The sequence below is a fragment of the Sinocyclocheilus grahami genome, unplaced genomic scaffold (assembly GCF_001515645.1).
Source record: "Sinocyclocheilus grahami isolate Dianchi unplaced genomic scaffold, SAMN03320097.WGS_v1.1 scaffold276.1, whole genome shotgun sequence".
Taxonomy (NCBI): Eukaryota; Metazoa; Chordata; class Actinopteri; order Cypriniformes; family Cyprinidae; genus Sinocyclocheilus; species Sinocyclocheilus grahami.
This window is the reverse complement of record NW_015505455.1, coordinates 1,223,093-1,243,798: the sequence shown is the minus strand read 5'-3', so window position 1 is coordinate 1,243,798 and position 20,706 is coordinate 1,223,093. Positions and strand designations below refer to the sequence as shown.

General features: G+C 36.5%; 2 protein-coding genes across 2 annotated transcripts in view; one reads left to right on the top strand and one right to left on the bottom strand.

Annotated features, from left to right (window-relative positions):
• Positions 1-8,364, bottom strand: part of LOC107600034 (ceramide kinase-like) — a 41,450-nt gene extending 33,086 nt beyond the window's left edge. The window contains exon 1 of the mRNA XM_016291799.1: positions 8,039-8,364. Coding sequence (XP_016147285.1) covers positions 8,039-8,189 — 151 coding nt within the window. The 5' untranslated portion in view covers positions 8,190-8,364. The remainder of the gene's footprint in view (positions 1-8,038) is intronic.
• Positions 8,365-9,178: 814 nt separating this feature from the next.
• LOC107600032 (TBC1 domain family member 22A-like) lies at positions 9,179-18,251 on the top strand. The gene is made up of 4 exons (XM_016291798.1): positions 9,179-9,215; positions 12,244-12,677; positions 17,882-18,061; positions 18,154-18,251. The coding sequence occupies exons 2-4, from the start codon at positions 12,248-12,250 to the stop codon at positions 18,249-18,251; spliced, it is 708 nt and encodes a 235-aa protein (XP_016147284.1). The 5' UTR covers positions 9,179-9,215; positions 12,244-12,247.
• Positions 18,252-20,706: the final 2,455 nt, after the last annotated feature.

Here is a 20,706-nt window from a genome sequence, read left to right as displayed (position 1 = left end):
TTATTGTGAAACCCGCGAGACACAACAAACACAGCTCCGATCACAGCATCCTCCATCCTCCTGTTGTTAATGTTGCTGTTCTTTGTTTCTGTTGTTGAACGCCGCGCACAAATATATACCGGCATATGTCACTTCTTAGTACACACTCTCGGTGCGAAAGCAACCCTTTAAATGGTACTGGAAAATAGTTCACGCAAAATCATCCCAGTACTTTAGTACTGTACATTTAGTTCTGGAACTAAAGCGGTGCGAAAGGCCCTTATTTCTACCATTTCCCAGAACTTCATGTGACAAACTCTAATGAAAGGCTAAAAGGGATTTCCCCTTTAAAGGAACACTCCAGTATTTTTGAAAATAGGCTCATTTTCCAACTCCCCTAGAGTTAAACAGTTGAGTTTTATCGTTTTCGAATCCATTCAGCCGATCTTCGGGTCTGGCAGTATCACTTTTAGCTGTAGCCTAGCATAGATCATTGAATCTGATTAACAATCATTGACACCCTTCACAAGGAGGGTAAGCCACAAGTTGCGATTTTCTAGGCCGATATGGCTAGGAACTATACTCTCATTCCGGCGTAATAATCAAGGAACTTTGCTAACCATGGGTGCAGCAGGCACAATGATATTACGCAGCACCTGAAAGTGGCTAGTTCCAAGCCATATCGGCCTAGAAAATCGCAACTTTTCATTTTCCGTCGGTCTTAGTATGATGTAACTACAGAAGAGTCAAGTTTTAAACAGGAAAAATATCGAAACTCTTTGGTCATTTTTGAGCGAGATGCTAACGGTCTAATCAGTTTCAATGATCTATACTAAGCTACAGCTAAATGTGCTACCACCAGACCCGGAGATCAGCTGAATAGATTCGAAAACGGTAAAACTCAACTGTTTAACTCTAGGGGAGTTGGAAAATGAGCCTATTTTCAAAAATACTGGAGTGTTCCTTTAAATAATGTGCTAGTCATACCTCCCAGGCATGTTTGTTATTAATATGGCAATAGGACATATTTGAGATTGCAGTTGTATTTAGGCCTACTACAATTATGACATCACTTGAGCAACAAATTAAAAGCTTGAGGGCTGCACTAGGATAGAGGAAACCTCAACTGTTTGAAAGAACAATCCCAGTCCATATACATTACCTATGGATCCTGATGCGGATCATGTTGCGGGATATTACTCATATCCTTCCAGGCATCTATTGCCATAGGAGATATGAGTTTGGGACCAGGCGTTTATTCCCTTCTCGCAAAGTTCTGGAGCACCGTGTTTGAGCAGCACAACACACCATTCATCCATCCAAAGTGACCTTTCCCGCAAAACCAAACATTTGTTTAGTATGAAAGGGCCCTCTACAAATAATGTCTTTTGTGTCCCTACTACTTCAGTTACAGTGAACTAACTAGTGGTGAAAGGGGTTAGATTACACAGCAGATGGACAAAGTACATCACACACTAGACAGCCAGTGCTGACAGAAGTCACACTGGCAACCTGAAGTTTTCCACAATAAAAACAGATTCACAAAAGAGAAAAATACCATGGTCTTAATGTCTCCATATCAATAAAATAGTTCAGTATCAAGTGTACGTGAACAAAGACAAGAGTTAGTGAAATGTTATTTGCAATTAGACAATCTGGATGTTTTTGAATTTTGTAAATGAGGTATGAAAAGAGAAACAAATGAGGTGCTTATCTGGAAAAGATCAATCGTAAAAGACAAACTTTTATAAAAATATCAGGTGCAAATTAAGAGTTTATTGACAAACAGTATCCATTTATGAACCTTTAGGAAGTGTAAAAAGCACTGCAAACACTGAGAAATATACTGAGAAACAAAACAATTTGGGTACTGATGACAATAAAATATTTAGGATAAGAATTTTCCTGGATACGAATTTACGAATTTCTGAGCTCTTGTGAGCAATGATTTTGTTCATGTGAAATCCTTTAATTAAACAATGACAGGGTGCCTTGAACTACCTTAAGCAGGGTGGAAACTTCATTTCATATGTGTCATGGCCCCGAGGAAAATATCCATCAAGATCTTTAAATAAAAGCCGGCTTTGTGTAATGGATCTTAGTACTGGAGGTCATCCAGTTCTCAACTTTTCCTCAGCTGTGTAATGTACCCACGGCTTGGCAAATGTCTGGCTCCGGTGAACCAGTTTCAAAACCTTGATTAGTTTGGTATTCAATGTTTATGTGCAGTTATGTGGTTCTTTAACATAGGCAGTTTTAATAGGTCAAGTATATTAAAACGCATCCTGTTTTTATCCACTCACACTCATGTTGTTACAAACCTGTATGGCTTGGAACTTAAGATTATCAGCAGAATGTTTATGCTGCTCTTTTACATAAAACAATTATAACTAGGATGATCAAACAAAATACCTTTTTTATTGCAAGGTTGTGATTTTTGTATAAGCTTTATTCTTCTATTAGCAATATTTAATTTAAGCATATCTGAAACTTGTTGTTTTAACTGTGATAATAGGCATTGCTAGTTTTTGATATGGTTTTAGTAACTTAGCCAAACTTAGGCTCAAAACATAAAATACAAGGATCCCAGACTTTTATATTATCAGCAAAACACACTGAAAAACAATAAGAACTCAAATTGTATTTTATTTTCTCTCTCTATAAGAGCTGAAAGAGAACTGCAGCATGTCCTTGCCTTGTTTATAACATAGTTTGAAACTTTAACTGGAAAGTTTGAGTCCACCTACACACAATGACCTGACCATCATTTGTGGTCACTATTTTCTTCTGAAAAGATCCAGTGTTTCCTGTGAATATGCATGCTTATCACTGAATCATTCATTCAATTGATTCGTTTGAATGGCTAATTCATTCAGGAATGAAGCAAGTGACTGTCTTTATGAATGGGTAATCATGAATCACTGACTCACTAGATTCGTTCAAAAACGCACTTTCATTCATGAATGAAACACCGCTGTGTTTGCTTTTAGAGATGTGAAGCGGCTGAGCTGTTATTTTATTTGGAACTATTTTCGTTGATGAAATAGAGCAAAATCAGGCAGTACGTGTTTATTGAACTGTTGTATTAAATCAATATCACATTTGCAAACTCCTTGAATAATTATTAAAATTTGTCACTCTCTTTATCGCGATCTGTGGGCGCACAGAAAATGAGAGTTCTCAAGACTCAAAAGCGCGTGCAAATGATAAGTTCATCGTTTTTGGTGTGCTGGTGTTCTGACAAATAATGCTACCTATCAGATTATGCTACCAACAAATCATCAGAACACCGGCAGAACAACAATGTGCTACATGTTTCTTTTTCCCTCATTTTTTTCTCCAATTGACAGAAATCCGTCGTAGTGACGGAAAACTTTCATCCCTGAGTAGTATTATCATGTACATCATACTGCACCACAGTAATATATTTCTGATAATTTCATAAATCAGCGCGAGCGTCGCACACTTTGTATGTGTAGAAAACAACATCGAGCGTCTGTGCCATTTACATACACGGAGACACGCATGCTGGATCCATATTTAAATAGTATTTTTGCGGCTTACTATTTACAGATAATAGTCCATATTGCGACTCTATTTAAGTGTACTGACCTACTTTTGATTAATTCAGCCAAACTTTGACAAATTCCGTGTCATAGGCCTACAGTAAATTCCATTTATATGACTGGATTCCGCGATTCCGTCCGCGTTTTCCGCATCGCGGAAATCATAGATAATATTGAGGTGTTTTGCAACTTCAGTGCAACGTTAGTGGATTGGGATCTATTGCAACTTAAGCAACGTCTGCTGCTGCCTTACCTTTGAGAGACAACTGATGCGTGATCACTGAAGCAGCTGCAGTTAGCAAGCGCTTTCGGAGTGAGAGTGAATTCCGCTTTGATTGGTCGGACTCATGACTCCCAACAAATCAGATGAGCGGTGGGCGGAGATTGCTCTAGGCCATAGAGTGGTGAGTTCTGACAGGCTGCATCAGAGCCAAATAGCGCGTTTCAAATTTAAGTTATTTTATCGGTGAATCTGTTTTGAAAATGTTCATAAAAATGCTTAATATCGGCGCCGATAATCGGCCAGGCCGATAATCGGTCGACCCCTACTTTTATCAGAACGTACTAAGTTCTCTGAAAGTTTTGTTAAAAGGTTTCTTTTTCTTCTCATGCGTGAAACAGAGGATGCGCGATCTATCGCCAGATTCACACATAGGCTATCGAACTGAACCCGTGTGCTTTCGTTTCGACGGCCACATATTACTCAAACAGATTCTAGGAGCATGCTGTCGCGCAACTCCCGTCTCTTCAACTGAAATGCCTTACTCATGGATATGTGAATCTGCTACGGATTCACGTTGTACTTTGCAGCCATTGGCAATCAAGAAAGGGGCAAAGTGTAAACGAGTGAGTTTGTAAGTTTTATTTTCCATTCAAATCCTCACAAAACTACATGTAGCTATATACAGTGCTTAACAAATGTATTAGACCGCCCGTCAAAAACTTGTTTAAACCTAAAAATTGTGTTATCATTGGGCAAATAACAAACTGAACCAACGAAATAGTCTTTATTCACACATAATAACCAAAAATATAAATAGCCATGGATATGTGAATCTGCTACGGATTCACGTTGTACTTTGCAGCCATTGGCAATCAAGAAAGGGGCAAAGTGTAAACGAGTGAGTTTGTAAGTTTTATTTTCCATTCAAATCCTCACAAAACTACATGTAGCTATATACAGTGCTTAACAAATGTATTAGACCGCCCGTCAAAAACTTGTTTAAACCTAAAAATTGTGTTATCATTGGGCAAATAACAAACTGAAACAACGAAATAGTCTTTATTCACACATAATAACCAAAAATATAAATAGGCTATTTTATTTTTATTTTGCATGGCCTCCTTTGGCCTTGATAAAAGCTTGCATGGCATAATTTTTATGCACTTTTCCACAGTCTCTGTTGTTACTGACTTCCAAATAGTTTCTAGTTGTTCCCAAAGACTTGCTTTTAAATTAAACTTTTGTGCAATCTATCTTAGAATCATTCAATCCCAACAATAATTATATTTTAGCATTAGAAATGCATTTAGCATTAGAAACACTACTGTGACTAAAGATCTTACACATACTGGTGGATTAACCATTACAGAAACATAACAATGGTAATTTTGGTAATCACCTACTTAGTTTAGGGCAGCTGAGTGAGTGACGTGACATGTGGCCAAATATGGTGACCCATACTAGGAATTAATGCTCTGCATTTAACCCATCCTAAGTGCACACACACAGCAGTGAACACACACACACTGTGAACACACACCCGGAGCAGTGGGCAGCCATTTATGCTGCGGCGCCCGGGGAGCAGTTGGGGGTTTGGTGCCTTGCTCAAGGGTACTTCAGTCGTGGTATTGAAGGTGGAAGAGAGCGCTGTACATTCACTCCCCCCCACCTACAATCCCTGCCGGTACGAGACTTGAACCTGTATCCTTTGGGTTACGAGTCTGACTCTCTAACCATTAATAAATAATAATAATAATAAATTTGTTAAGCACTGTATATGTAACTGCAAACAAGACCATGCACTCATTGTTGCATTTCTGAAAACACTCTTTTTACACAAGGGAGTAAAACATTTGAAAATGTTTTTGTAAATTAAATTTAAATGAATGAACATTAGCTGAGGATAACAATGACTCTAAAAAGATTATCCACTCTTTGTTTTTTTTCCATAGAGTCTGAAGTAACAGATTGGATTATTATTATACCTGTAACAGTTGGCTTCACTAGTTATAAAATGTTTCAATTTGCTGCATACAGTTCAGATTTATATCACATCTTAGAACACCTGTAAGAGGTGGGTTCACAAGTTATAAATAATTTCAATCATATGTGATATAAATTATATAATAATTTCAGAGTACACTGTAAAAAGTGGTAACCTGATTTTGTAAGAATTTTTGTAGCCTTGTTATCAGATCAGTTTATTAATATACAATTTTGCAAAAAAAAAAAAAATTATCACACTCTAGGTGTCGTTGCCCAGGGGCCACCAAAGAGTCTTAATCCGCCACTGCTTCCAATCAGCATCATTTTGGGCACCACTGACATGTTCAGAATCAGCAGTGTTTTTGTGCATCGTACACTCTAAAAAATATTGTTTGGACACAACAACAAAAAATTCACGCAACAGTTTGCATCAATTTTTTTGAGTTAAGGCAACTTCTTCTGAAATTAAGTTAAACTAATACACTGTACTGTGCTATATATACTTAGAAAATTGTGTTAAAACTAACAATTATTAAGTTGAACACTCATAAAAATTAAGTTGTTTTTTCACATTGTTTTAAATTTGATTCAATCATGGACACTGGTTACAAAAATTACTAAAATATAAATTTTTGATGAAACGACACTTAATGCTGCCAGGAAACCAATCTTTTAGCATTTTCAACCAAATGCCTTCTGATTGAAACAGCATGTCAGACAATGTCCAGTGAGTCTGTTCTCAACCTAAGCAAACGCTCTACTCTTCAGCACAATGGTAAACTCATAAAAACCACCAACATAACAGAAACACTTTTAAATACTAATATAACCGAACACTGAACATGAATAAATCTTCTCCTGTTCTGATCTTGAATAGAAATGCATAAACTATTAGTTTATTTCTACATCACCGCTCATTATTCAGTCACATGCAAAGCATGCTGGGAACCTGAAACGTGAACTTGAAAAAAATGACATTATGGAGCTAATTACATTGAGTTAGTACAACTTAAATAATGTTTTAAACAAACTAACACAGATATTTAAGTTGAAGTTACACACAGTATTACGTTGATGTAATTATCAACATTAAGATATCAGGACAACTCATTAAAAAATGTTTAAAACTTAAAATGTTGAATTAAATCAATACATTTGAATTTTTAACTTGCACTGATGCATTAAATTAAGTAGTGGCAACAGATCCACTGAATTATTTTTTAGAGTGCATACACGTTCTGCTTAAGCAGCGTTTTGGCCATCAAAGACGTCATCCAGCCAGTGCCTTTTTGGGTCATCATAGTTAGGTGGTCAAAAATGCTGCGTTCTGCGATTCTCTGTACGTACTGTACATACGATCAGTGTTGGGGAAAGTTACTTTTAAAAGTGATGCATTACAATATTGCGTTACTCCATAAAAAAGTAACTAATTACGTTACTTAGTTACTTTTTATGGAAAGTAATGCGTTACGCTACTTTTGCATTACTTTTACTTTTTTAAATCTGGGCAGGGCTTGCTTGTTTGTTTTTCAAATACAAAAGTTATATTTTTGGCAAATATAAAAGCCTTTTCACACCAAAAGTGAAATGAATAAGCCTCAGGCTGAAGGGAAAGTAAATTTACGTCCGTACAGTAGAATGCAGAAGAAGACATTTCAACACACTTCAGCAATAAAAAAAGACACACGAATGTTTGTCTAGAGTAATTTGTGCTTATTAGTACGGTTGAACTGGATCATCGAAGGTCAGAAGCAAATAGAATGGGATTAAATACATAAAGGATATTTGTATTGTTTAACATTTAATTATTGCAGGTTTGCGTCATATTCTGAGTTGCATTATTTGTATTCATTTGGAGGAATACTGAATCTGTTTTTGTTTTGTGAGTGAGATGAATTAATGCATATTCATATTTATTTTAGAACTGGAGTAACATCTGATTTCTCTCAACAGGAGAGCTGTCAATCAATAAATTGGGGAAAAAAAGTAACTTGCGTTACTTATTTGAAAAAGTAACTTGTAAATTATATTCTCTATAAATTATAAATTATATGATATTCTCTTGTAAATTAAAAAGTAATGCGTTACTTTACTAGTTACTTGAAAAAAGTAATCGGATTACGTAACTCGCGTTACTTGTAATGCGTTACCCCCAACACCGCGATACGATCGCTCTTAAGCAGCTCGGTTAGTTTTGAAACACACGCACTAGAACATACAACAGCAGCAGCGCACCTTGTTGTACATGTTATAGTGTTGTTATTGTATTAGATATGTAACTCACCCGCTTTGGCAGCTCCATATATGGCGCGTCCGGTGTGTTTTTGGGCGATTTGTATGTCTTTCCACGCGAGAATCGCACAGTTTAATGTGACCTCAAACAATCTACGCTGAACACACAGCTCAGAGCACAACAGACGCGTCTGCTTCTCCATTTCAGCTCTTAACAGCAAATACACACTTGTTATCTCACTTTCATCTTCAAAACGGGTGTATACTACACCGGCCGCCGCTTTAAATAATTGTAAACAAATACTACAGTCGCTGCAATGTTGCTCGTTTACTCCTAAGCAGTTTTGCTACATAGCGGTTTTCGCTTCCCGGATAAAGTGGGAGGAGCCTGAGAGAAATGCGTCACACATAATCCTATTGTAGGAGGTGCGATGTGAGTGATTGGCATACTTTCTTTCTTTGTTTGCTTTCATTTTTTGTGGTACTGTTAGTTAATTAGAGGTCAGCACCGATTTATTTACAAAGTTATATTATATATGACATATTATGCCACTCGGACGTATATTGCATGCCATATGTAAATTAAAATATGCTATACAACATTAAAATGTCTAATGTAGAGCCGTTTTGTTCCATCATATATTTAGCGTATTGAACTTTTATACTGTACATCTTATGTTACATAGGCTAATATATAATATAATGACATACATACACACACATACATATATATATATATATATACATACATACACACACATATACACACATACATACATACATACATACAAACAAACACACACATATATATATACACACACAAATAGAATAGAAAGTGCTAGAGTTAGAGGGTCAAATAAAGGTGGAACAGATGTGTTTTTAGTCGTTTCTTGAAGCTGGTTAAGGACATAGTAGCTATCACCACTCTTTTAAGTGTAAGCAGTATTGCTTCAATAAATTAATTGACATGAAGAAGCAAAACTGAAGTTTTTCTTAGTTCTCCAAGGTAGTGGTATAGGAGGTTTCTTCTTTCATATTCATTTTAATGGAAAAAAAGTGACCAATGCGTCAACATTGCGCTTTATTGCCACGTATATACCTTGTTGTATCTTACAAGTAATGTCATTACATAAAAAAAACATTTTTGGGATTATTCATTTATTTATTTGAGATATATAGCCGATTTTGTGGTCTCTCGATCCCCCATTTGACCCTTTGCTACATGCCAAGTAAGTGCCGTTATGCATTTTAGTGGACAACATTTTTATTTATTTATTTATTTTCTGTGGTTTTGATGATTGAATGTCTGGATGGCTGTTTGAACTGTGTTCTGTTGTTTTGCAGGCACCGTATTCTCCAAAATTTAAACTGTAATTTTAATTAATAGCTTATACGGTGTGTGTGCAATGTATTTTATCATGTTTAGTTTTGCTGAAAAGAACAGAAGAGGATCTGTTTTCTATTTTGTGTGCTTTTGCGTAAATTTTTTTTTTGAAGTCTGTTTTGTTTGCAACACATTTTACTTCCTTAATTTCAGTGTGATAAAGACAATTCAACAGCAACATCTATAGAAACACACACGTGTGTTTGTATATAGTTGATGCTGTTGCATTTTCTATTTCACTTAAAAAAAATATATGCAATTAAGAAAGTAAAATGAGTTTACATGCACGTTTAATAAAATAAACGGAAGAGCATGACATGGCTTTTTCGTGGGGAATTGATTAGATCTCGAAAAGCAAAATGAAACCTTAAAAAGAAAGTAATTGCAGAGGAAGAACAAGTTGTTCTTCTTTTCTATAGTATGCCTAGATTAATCATTCCCAATAAAAGATGAGTTGATTTTGATGTTGAATTTGCGTAATCATAAAATGAAAATGTAGTGATCATGCTTGTCAGTTCACACTTGTTGCTATTTTCTTTGTGACAGCCACAGATGTTACTACGATGAATCAGCAAACCATGCCCATTGAAGTGTCGCATGAAACCGCATGCTTGAACTAGACCAAAAGCAGCCGCCTTTGTAGTTTTTGGAATGAGATACTTAAGAGCCTCCCTGTTAGAGGGAATATGATTTTTGATGTTAGCTGGCTATAATGAGAATACAACATCCGATTGAGTAGAACGCATTATATCTCATTTCCTTTCAAATTTAAAATGAATCCCTTTAATGTAAGTAAAAATGGTCACCCTACATTAAGCTGTCAGTCAGTTGTTTCCCATCATGCATTTGTTCAGCGCAGTCGGTGGAGAGCAACTGCGCTCGACGGCACAATCCGACACAGCCGCCTCGCCGTCGCGAGTGTTTTTCGGCATACGTCAGCGTGACATCAGAGCAAGTCGGATGTAACTCGGACACTTTTCTAACCGGCACTAATCTCTAATCTTCTAACTAATCTCGCGGAGATCACCGGTGATTGGTTCTGCGCAGATTTTGCTCATCTCAAACAAGCCTAACCAGTGCTGACGTAAGCCATAGGGGCACTACCCTTACAAATTGAAAGGATATGAGGATATTACCACAACATTACTCTTAGGACGTCACAAACTTTATTTATTTATTTTTTTCTGAATATGACTTAACCTGATGGAGGACGCGCTCAGTCATTCAGGCAGTCTCTCTCTCTCTCTCTGTTAGGTATGTTTTGTGCCGTTGATTGTCCACGTCGTCCTCAATAAATACATTTCTTCGTGTCGGCGGTGAATACAGTGGAGAGAAATCCCCCCACAACTAACTGCAAACTGGCATTCAGATCTGCCTCCATTTTGTTAGCAACGCCCCAACTTCCAACGATCCAATCAATTCCCGAAGGACGAAGTCAAGTCCCACCCTCTCATTTCAGATGCCTTTTCACTCGGATAGACGTCACAGTAGAGAAAAAAATTACAAAGTTGGTCAAAGTTTTAAGTTTTCTCAACTTTTGTTTTAATAAGGCCCCATGTCCACCAAAGCGTTTTTTTTCCCGATGCTAGTGTATTTTTTCAGTTGTTTTCAATGGGAGCGCCACGTTTTTTAGAGTGCCAGGAGCGTGCCGGGCGTCTTTTTTATGCTGAGCGCTCGGGCGGTTTTTTTCTCGCCGCCGTGATTTGAAGAATGTTCAACTTTGGGTAAAACGCAGCGCTCGTAACTGTCACTTTTAGTCAGCTGACCAATCACGGTGGAGGAGGGGCGGGACTAATACCGACCAACCGTCACACCTGCTTGTACTACGACTGAACTGAACAACAATTGCTTGTCTCCTAATATTTATGTCTTTACCAGATAGAATTACCGGACTACCATATTATTGTTATGAAAAATAAGGCTTGGAGAAACATTTAATTTGCGATGCATCTGTCATATTACTTCAGCGAATATTCCGTATCATTGCAACCACAGCGTCTCAACTGGAAAAAAAACAAAAAACCTGCGCTCACAGCTGGGCATTTTCAGCGGCCTAATTGTACAACTAATGTCAATTTGAATTGGTTTGTTCACTAAAATGCTTCATTCAGCCAATATATTCATGAGGACAACAAAAGATTTCTTGTTCAGTAAACTTTCTTTTATTAACTCAGTAAATTAATTTCTTATGATAGTCAAATGTAATATAGTCTTATATGGCACTTAATGTGTTAAGTGAATCATGCTATATTTGTACAGTGGATAACAATCATCCTTACAAAGCAAAGCAATGTAAGATATAGTTGTACATTGCTGAACATACTTCAGGCCTCAACACTTGATGCACTAACCTCAAGAATGGTGACACTCAACAAATGTAAAATGATGAGCTCTTTACATCACAACACAACAGATAACTAACAATAATGAGAAAGTCATCAAACAGCAAGAATTAATCCTATAACAGTATCTACATAATTTATTCATGCTGGGAACTCACAAAGTCTTAACATTTCAGGAATATGAAATTCTTTCTTCAGACAACTGTTTTTGACTCGTTGGGACATTATTTGGGGCTGATATGGGTTTGTAGTTTGAAGAAAATGGCTTTTTTTTTTTTTTTTTTTTTTAACTGAAAAGGTTTCATAAACATAAAAAACATATGTAGTCGCTTTTTATTTACAGTGTTGAGAAAAAATTACTTTTTGTAAGTCAACAGTGACTCGGTGACTAACAATGCGAGTCAGAGAAGCCAGAACAATTTCCCTGTTCTTTATGATTTGACCACATATTATTAAAAATATCTGTGGAACACCAGCATTCTGTGTGAGATTGATTCATGTATAAACAAAAGTCAAAATTTTGTGTTGCAGTCTGATGAAAGCAGGAAACAAGCCTCCGTCTACCACTACGCCAGGAAAACCAAAGAAAGCCACCACCTTCCAAGAGTTTGAGAGCATCACCAGTGATGCCTGGGATGTGGGAGATGATGATGATGAACTTCTCGCTATGGCAGCCCAAAATCTCAACATTGAGGTTGTCATGGAGACAGCCAATAAGGTGATAGAAAACCACAGCAAGCTGCAGGAAAGAAGACAGCAGCAGATGGGCAAGATGACTGAGCCCGATGAAAAAGATGGACAGGAAGCACACGAGGAAGAGGAGGAAGAGCCCGATGAAGAGGACGAGAGAGAGGAAGGGGCCGAGATGACAACAGATCTGTCGTTCAGTTCAGAGACTCTTCCACTAAGTGACAACAGAATGGTGAAGAAGTCACACAGTGAAGCTCCTGTCGGCTCACCTAAAGGTCAGTCAAACATCAGTACAACTGCATTTCCTGTCTCTGTATACTCTTTTAGTCTAGTTTATTGTTTGACTGCTTGTGTAGCGTTAACAAATCTGAAATGAATCTTTGATTGTTGTGTTAATACGTGTTGAGTTTGTAAACTAAAAAATGTAATTGAATAAAATAAAATATAAATATTGATTGATGATGAAAAATGTAGTTGAAAAAAAAAGTTGGAGTAGTAAAATAGTTTACTAAAACTAAAAAAAAAAAAGAAATAAGTGAGTAAGTGTTCCGTATTCTAAAGTGTTATCGGAATAATAAAAATGACTAAACTACAAAACAAAATTACTAAAATTTTAGATAAACTGAAAAAAATAAAAGCTAATTCAAAATATTAATAAATACTATAATAGTATATAAATAAGACTAAAATAACACTGATCAATAATAATAAATTGCCGTTTAGGGGTGGGTGATATGGCAGAAATATCATATCACTGTATTTTTTGGAGGATAAAATCACGATTTTATCACAATTTGTCATGTTGGTTTTACTATTTTGCAAATTGTCTGAGCAGTACAGCCAAAGTAATTTCCCTATTTTAAAAAACAAAGCCTTACAAGGTAATAAAAAAACAATGGCAGCTATTTAGGCCAAAGTGGTCGAAGATAATCATCTTTGTCATTATTTTATCTTTGTTATAAAACAAATATGAACAAAGATACACATTATAAATACACATAATGTACAAATAAAACAAACAGTGCTTTAATTTTCAGGTACAGTGGGTGTATTTAGCAGTAACATTCAAGAAATTGAATGAACAAATTAAAAAATAAAACTATATACACTTGTATAAATTATACATTGATTCTTATTAAAGCAAATATATTTAAGTTCTTCAGTCAAGAGCAGTGAGTGATTTTTCTCTGTGTTTTGTTGTTTTATTAACATTAAAGGGATAGTTCACCCCAAAATGAAAATTCTGTCATCATTTCCATATTTGTTTTAAAATTTTTTTTACCCCCTACTATCAAAGTCAATGTGGACCAGCAACTGTTTGGTTATCCACATGCTTCAAAATATTTTATTTTGTGTGTTCAGCACAAGAAAGAAATTAATACAGGGTTGGGACAACATGAGAGTGAGGGTGAACTATCCCTGCTGACAAGCAGCAGCATGTTTAGTTAACTAGCTGTGTCTGTAAACCTTGTTTTTGACAGTATTAGTGCAATCAGACACAAAAGATAACTTAGTCCAGTATAAAAGTCAAATAAACATTTAATAATCTATAAGCATTTCACAGGTTTCTACGTACACTAATCATATGTGCTGTCATTAAACCATAGTTATACAAATGAATAAGATCTATCCATTTATTTTCATTCAGTGTGATGGAAACTGATGGACAAATTTTAGACCTAAAATATTTGTTTTCCTGTGCAAGTGGACAACAGTATCACAGCCTTCATCTTTCAGTTGAAATGGCTAATAATTTATAATTTGCTGTTAGCCCCCTAAGCATCATAAATTCTTGAAACTAAGCATGTTTGCTCAGAATGGCTTCAGAAGAAACAGAATTCAGAAGAAACAAAAACCGAGTTATTAGCAAAAATGTAAAGTTGCTTATTGCGATGCCAATTTGTGGCTGATTTTCATAAAGTGAGTACACATACAAGTTTATTTAAATTTGGGCATTTTGTTTAGCAGATATTGGTCAATGGACAATGCTTAAATTAATTGTCTAATGTCTTCATAACACTTTGACAAATCAAAATTCTTTACATACGTTTTTTTCAGAGCACTCTTCATAGCTGCTGTGTGCAAAATTTGGCGAAGATCGAACAAACGCCCTTTTAGGAGTTCGAAAGGGGAAAAAACTAAACAACAACAAAAAAACCCCACCCAAAACACCTTATGGCGCTTTTCCACTGCGTGGTACGACTCGGCTCGGCAGGGCTCAGTACTGCACGGCATGGTTCGGCTCGGCACGGTTTGTGTCTCCACTGCAGTTCAGTACCGCTTTAGAGTGGGTGGGATTATTCACATGTCGTTATAGTTGCGCCGCCTCTACTACCACGACTCCTAAAAAAAACGTTTTCATTCCACGTCGCCCCATCAAGCTCTCGCTGGATCCGCTCCTCTGCTATCAACGAGAGGAACGTCTGTTCTTCCGCAACAGACAACAAAACTTTTTGGTTGTTAAAAAAAGGTGCGCTCGTTCAAAACAGTAGCGTTTGATCCTTCGCTGTCTGTGCTGATTTAAATCTAGTGGTTCTTTTGACGATTCTCTCCGGCCAATCCGTGATCAGCAGAGTTTACACGTCACGTTTTGGTAACGGTACGGTTCACTTGGAACCCCAACCGAGGTGGTACTAAAAAAAGTACCAGGTACTGTACCCAGTGGAAAACCCCCCAAAAGTGAACCGTACCGAACCGTACTGTGCCGTACCATGCAGTGGAAAAGCGTCATTAGTAACTTTGTATCACGCCTGACAATCACCCACAAGATGCCTGGCAATATTTTGCACAGACTACAAAAGCAAACTAAAACCAAAAAAATTGGTTGAGATTATTATTTTGCCAATTTTGTGTGACTATATTGGTCACCCACAAGATGCCTGGCAATATTTTGCACAGACTACAAAAGCAAACTAAAACCAAAAAAATTAAAAAAATTGGTTGAGATTATTATTTTGCCAATTTTGTGTGACTATATTGGTTGGCATCTAGATGGCATCTAGATGGCATCTAGATGGCATCTAGGAAAGATGAACTCATTTTGCTCAAGGCTTAAATGAGAGTTTGGATTTGGGAACAGACCTTTGACTTTCTTCTAAACTCTAGCCTTTCCTTTCCTCCTTGTTCTCTTCCTAGCTAATTAGCACGACCTTCATTAAATAGTTTCATTAACTGGGAGGCTGTAACATTGTAAACCTGTGTGGCCCAGGCAAATTGTTCTCAGTGAAATGTCAATCAATTGCCATTTTGCTTTAATATGCTAATATAACATGCATTTTTTTCCACAGACCTGCCACTCAAACTTTCACTCTGATACTTTTGAATCATAGCAAATCAAATGAAAGCATGTTTATTTCAATAATATTAGAATCCCAGTTCTTCATACTACTGCAGTGACCGAAGGCCCAAATAGCATTCAAATCGAGGAACGAATGGGTATGAAGCCATTGCAATCAAAAAATCGAACCATACCGAAATTCGTTTGTGGTTTGTTTGGGTAGTTTGAAACGGCTCGCTAGTGCAAACTTTCTAGAAAACTTCAAACTGCCATTGGTCCGTAGCAAATATGTAATAGGTGGCTGTGCTCTGAGGCTTCACCTTTTTTGACATGGAAATCTTTTCAGGTATAATTCTCAACTCCATTGAGGTGAGAAACGACTAATAACATGAACACACAGGAGAGCCGTGTGATGGCATTGGAATGTTTGCAATTAGTATACCGCTGCTCAGGTATTTCAAAATACTTTTAAACCTCTGAGCGAAGAATGAAACATTTCCCTGTGAGTATTTGAGTATGTAACATGAGGACTGTCTTCTACCACCAATGTACCTGCCCTGCCAGGCAGTTCTGTCAGCCATTTGTATTGCCAGCCTCAGTGGCAATGGATGACTGTGATAATGGACTTCCTGTCGATGTGTTCCACATCTACTCTAATAGCACCTTGTGTTGACACTGTCAACAGCCGTCACGCACTGTCTAATTTCTGCAGGGATTACACCGACGTCATTAAATGTTATGATGCTCAATGCGAGAATGATCTCTCAAAGTCACCAAGATTTAATGCCTCTAACAAGCATACAATCACATTTTACAGTGACGCTCAGTGTTTGGACAGCATGATTAAACATTGGGGCAAAATCAATTCACCCATGCATTGTGATTCTTTGTGAAAACATTTATACCATAGAATGTACCCATGTGCCCATTAAACCTACTTATATGATTTTTTTTAAATATACCTATTTTATATGAATATACACAGAAAGCCCTTTCTAAGGCATCTTTACACATCACTTAAAAGGTATTTTATAGTGTTATTGACACATTTACTCTAACACAAACCTCCGAAATTATGCATCACACCTTGTATCTCTTCAGATGTGTTACACACTTGCATGTTTTTTGTGCTGTTATTTTATGCTCTGTAATGGATTTAGTTTGGGGGAAAAAAAAAAAAAAAAAAAAAAACCGGGCAGCAGTGCTGAGAAAATATCAGCCGAACCAGCAAGTGTTTTTTTTTTTTCCTTTCTTTTTTTTCTGCTTAGGTTTTAAAGCCTAATCAAGACTTCAACTTTTATGTACATATATGCATACATAAAATACATAAATAATTAATAAATAAAATTACAGAAATAAAATACAATTTTATGAACTTAACACCTGATTTAATGTTTTAAATATAAGTAAAATTAAGTAAAAAAAAAAAAAAAACTGATCATGATTTGTTTTTGAAGAAAACCGTTTTGATGGTTTGAATCAAATTAAATATAATAAAAATGACAAAAGCTGAAAATAACATTGCTGAAACAAACTGAAATTAACATCACTAGATATATAAAATAAGTACTAATGAAGGCTAAAATAAATTATATAATATACATTGCTAAAATGATAATAAATACAATAAAACTAATAAAAATCAAGGTGGTTGAGAAACAATGCCTTACATTCAGTGAGAAAGCCGATTGACATTCTCATTGGTGAAAAACAAAATGTTTTTAATATTTATTCAGTATTAATTACAATAGGTACTCTTTATACACATGCTTCTCGGCAAAACGTCCTTGAAATCCAACCAAAGGGACTGAAGTGAGCTTACTTACTCTAGAATCTAGAGCTTACCTGCTAGATAGATGGATGGATGGAATCTCATCTTGACACCCTGAATTTAAATTAAAATAGAATCTAAATGAATTGAATCGTGTGGTGTCCAAAGATTACCCCTAATGATTATGGCACTCTGAATGAGGTTCATCTGGCCGAGCTCTGTAATGGATTTAGTTTGACAGAGAAGTGTTTCATTACCACTAGCTGAGCATCTTGGGGTAACTGCCTCTTCAGACCTGTGGGCAAACTCATGTCCTGATATGCTATGTGTCATGAATTGCCTCCATAATTACATTTAATGGGCAGAGTGGTGTGAGAGAGCAGACAGCAGTTTGTATATGCTCATTAAAGCTGTGTTTTGTCTTCTGGCAGAAGTGGGCATTGACCAGGCAGTACTACACAGACAGCAGTCACTCCCGCACAGGCCTGTGATTCCACTGGTGGCCCGCATGGCGGATCAGAACACATCTGGGACTCCTGCCATGACCCAGAGAGAGGCGTCAAGACTCGACAAGTTCAGGCAGGTTCTGGCGGGACCTAATACTGATCTGGGTAAGATGCTGTTTTATGGTTCTTTTACTTAATTTCTAAACTCCCAGAGAAGTCCATCACATAGTGTCACTCTTCATTTGATTGGCTATCAGAATGCTTTGGCTGGGGACCCACTGTCCTGCAAAGTTTCCAACCCGTTTCAGCTCACCTGGCCTGTGATGTTTCAAGTGATCCGGAAGAGCTTGATTAGCTGCTTCAGGTGATTAATTAGGGTTGGAACTAAACGCTGCAGGACAGTTGATCCCCAGGAGCAGGGTTGAAGACCTCTGCCCTATTTTCCTAAATATTAGCGTGATCGCAAATGTGCTAATAATTTTATACAACAGTTCTATAAACAAGAAGTTAATATTGAGTGAGTTACATTTTAGACACATTTTCTGTTTGTCATCAATTAAAATGGTTCCAACCAAAGCTGGAGCAGAGCATTTGTGCGTCTCAGGGCAACACTGCTGTGTTTCGTACCGGAATTAATCTGCTTTTGAATGAATCATTTGAGTCAATGATTCATTGATCCATTCATAAAGACAATCTCTTGCTTAGTTTCTAAATGAATCAGCTGTCTTGAATGAATTGTTTGAATGAGTGATTCAATGAATCACTCATTAAGAAAGGACTTACTGCCACCTACTGGCAGTTTTAGTGCTATATTTATACCAGCCAATGTACCATCACAAAAACATTATATTAAGCAAAATATTAATTCTCATTATCGAGAAAATCACAATAAATATATATATATATATATATATTATTTATTTATTTTGCATGGCGGATCAGAACACATCTGGGACTCCTGCCATGACCCAGAGAGAGGCGTCAAGACTCGACAAGTTCAGGCAGGTTCTGGCGGGACCTAATACTGATCTGGGTAAGATGCTGTTTTATGGTTCTGTTACTTAATTTCTAAACTCCCAGAGAAGTCCATCACATAGTGTCACTCTTCATTTGATTGGCTATCAGAATGCTTGGGCTGGGGACCCACTGTCCTGCAAAGTTTCCAACCCGTTTCAGCTCACCTGGCCTGTGATGTTTCAAGTGATCCGGAAGAGCTTGATTAGCTGCTTCAGGTGATTAATTAGGGTTGGAACTAAACGCTGCAGGACAGTTGATCCCCAGGAGCAGGGTTGAAGTCCTCTGTCCTATTTTCCTAAATATTAGCGTGATCGCAAATGTGCTAATAATTTTATACAACAGTTCTATAAACAAGAAGTTAATATTGAGTGAGTTACATTTTAGACACATTTTCTGTTTGTCGTCAATTAAAATGGTTCCAACCAAAGCTGGAGCAGAGCATTTGTGCGTCTCAGGGCAACACTGCTGTGTTTCGTACCGGAATTAATCTGCTTTTGAATGAATCATTTGAGTCGATGATTCATTGATCCATTCATAAAGACAATCTCTTGCTTAGTTTCTAAATGAATCAGCTGTCTTGAATGAATTGTTTGAATGAATGATTCAATGAATCACTCATTAAGAAAGGACTTACTGCCACCTACTGGCAGGTTTAGTGCTATATTTATACCAGCCAATGTACCAGCACAAAAACATTATATTAAGCAAAATATTAATTCTCATTATCGAGAAAATCACAATAAATATATATATATATTATTTATTTATTTATTCCAGTATCACACAACTGAAAATAAATAGCTGCACGTTTCAGATGAAAAAAACGCAAGTTCTATTTATGAAAATATCACAGTTAGGAGATTTATAGCAAGTGGTTCCCTGCATTATTACAGCAAAGCGCGTGATTACAGTACTAAGCCGCTGCAATGGAGCAGCTCTAATGCTAATAAATTAAAGATTATGTAGAATACCATAGAGAGAAAAAAAATTAACAGTGAAAGTAACAAAAACTTGTAAAATAAATTTTAATGAACATAATTAAGTGTGAAAATAACAGAAGGATATACAGTCAAACCAAAAATTATTCAGAGACCAGATATAATTTTTGATATTTTTTACTAGTGGGTGTAGGACAGTTAATTTATGCAAAGTGAGGATAGCAAAATAAACGAAACTGTGATATATTATACCCAAATATTCTTCATACAGTGGACCACCAGTAAAATTTATACACATTTGGGACCAAAAAGTATTCAGACCGAGTCTGGGAAAAAATTGAAGTTCAGGTTTGCATGAAGCTGGTTGACAGCATGCCCAGGAGACTATATGCTGTCATTAAGGCTAAGGGTCACCCGACAAAGTTATTGATAGTTGTGTAAATATTGACAGCTGTAGGAATAATTTTTGGTTTATTGAAATCCATTACATACCTTTCTATCAAAGTTATCTGACATTATCAAGCTGAATTTGTTCTGACACAGTTGTCATATTTTATTACCATTTTCTAAACTATAGCGAATAAACTGTGGTAATGTGAGAAAGGTTGAAGGTGTCTGAATAAATTTTGGTTTGACTGTATCTATTTGATAAATTAAGTTTACCAACTAACATTATACATACTCTTTTGGTTTCTGTGCCCAATATTTAAAAAATTTACAAATGCAATGGAAATATTGGTATCTACTCGGTATCGGCAAGTACCAAAAATAAAAGTATCGGTATCGGGCGAGTACTGGAAAAAGTTGTATCGGTGCATCCCATATATATATATATATTTTTTTTTTGGAATGACA

What these genes read in the sequence shown, in the direction of transcription:
- LOC107600032 (XM_016291798.1), top strand. Translation starts at nt 12,248, where the DNA reads ATGAAAGCAGGAAACAAGCCTCCGTCTACCACTACGCCAGGAAAACCA. An exon ending in TCCTGTCGGCTCACCTAAAG is followed by an intron (nt 12,678 to 17,881) that starts GTCAGTCAAACA and finishes GTCTTCTGGCAG; the next exon opens with AAGTGGGCATTGACCAGGCA. An exon ending in GGGACCTAATACTGATCTGG is followed by an intron (nt 18,062 to 18,153) that starts GTAAGATGCTGT and finishes ATTGGCTATCAG; the next exon opens with AATGCTTTGGCTGGGGACCC.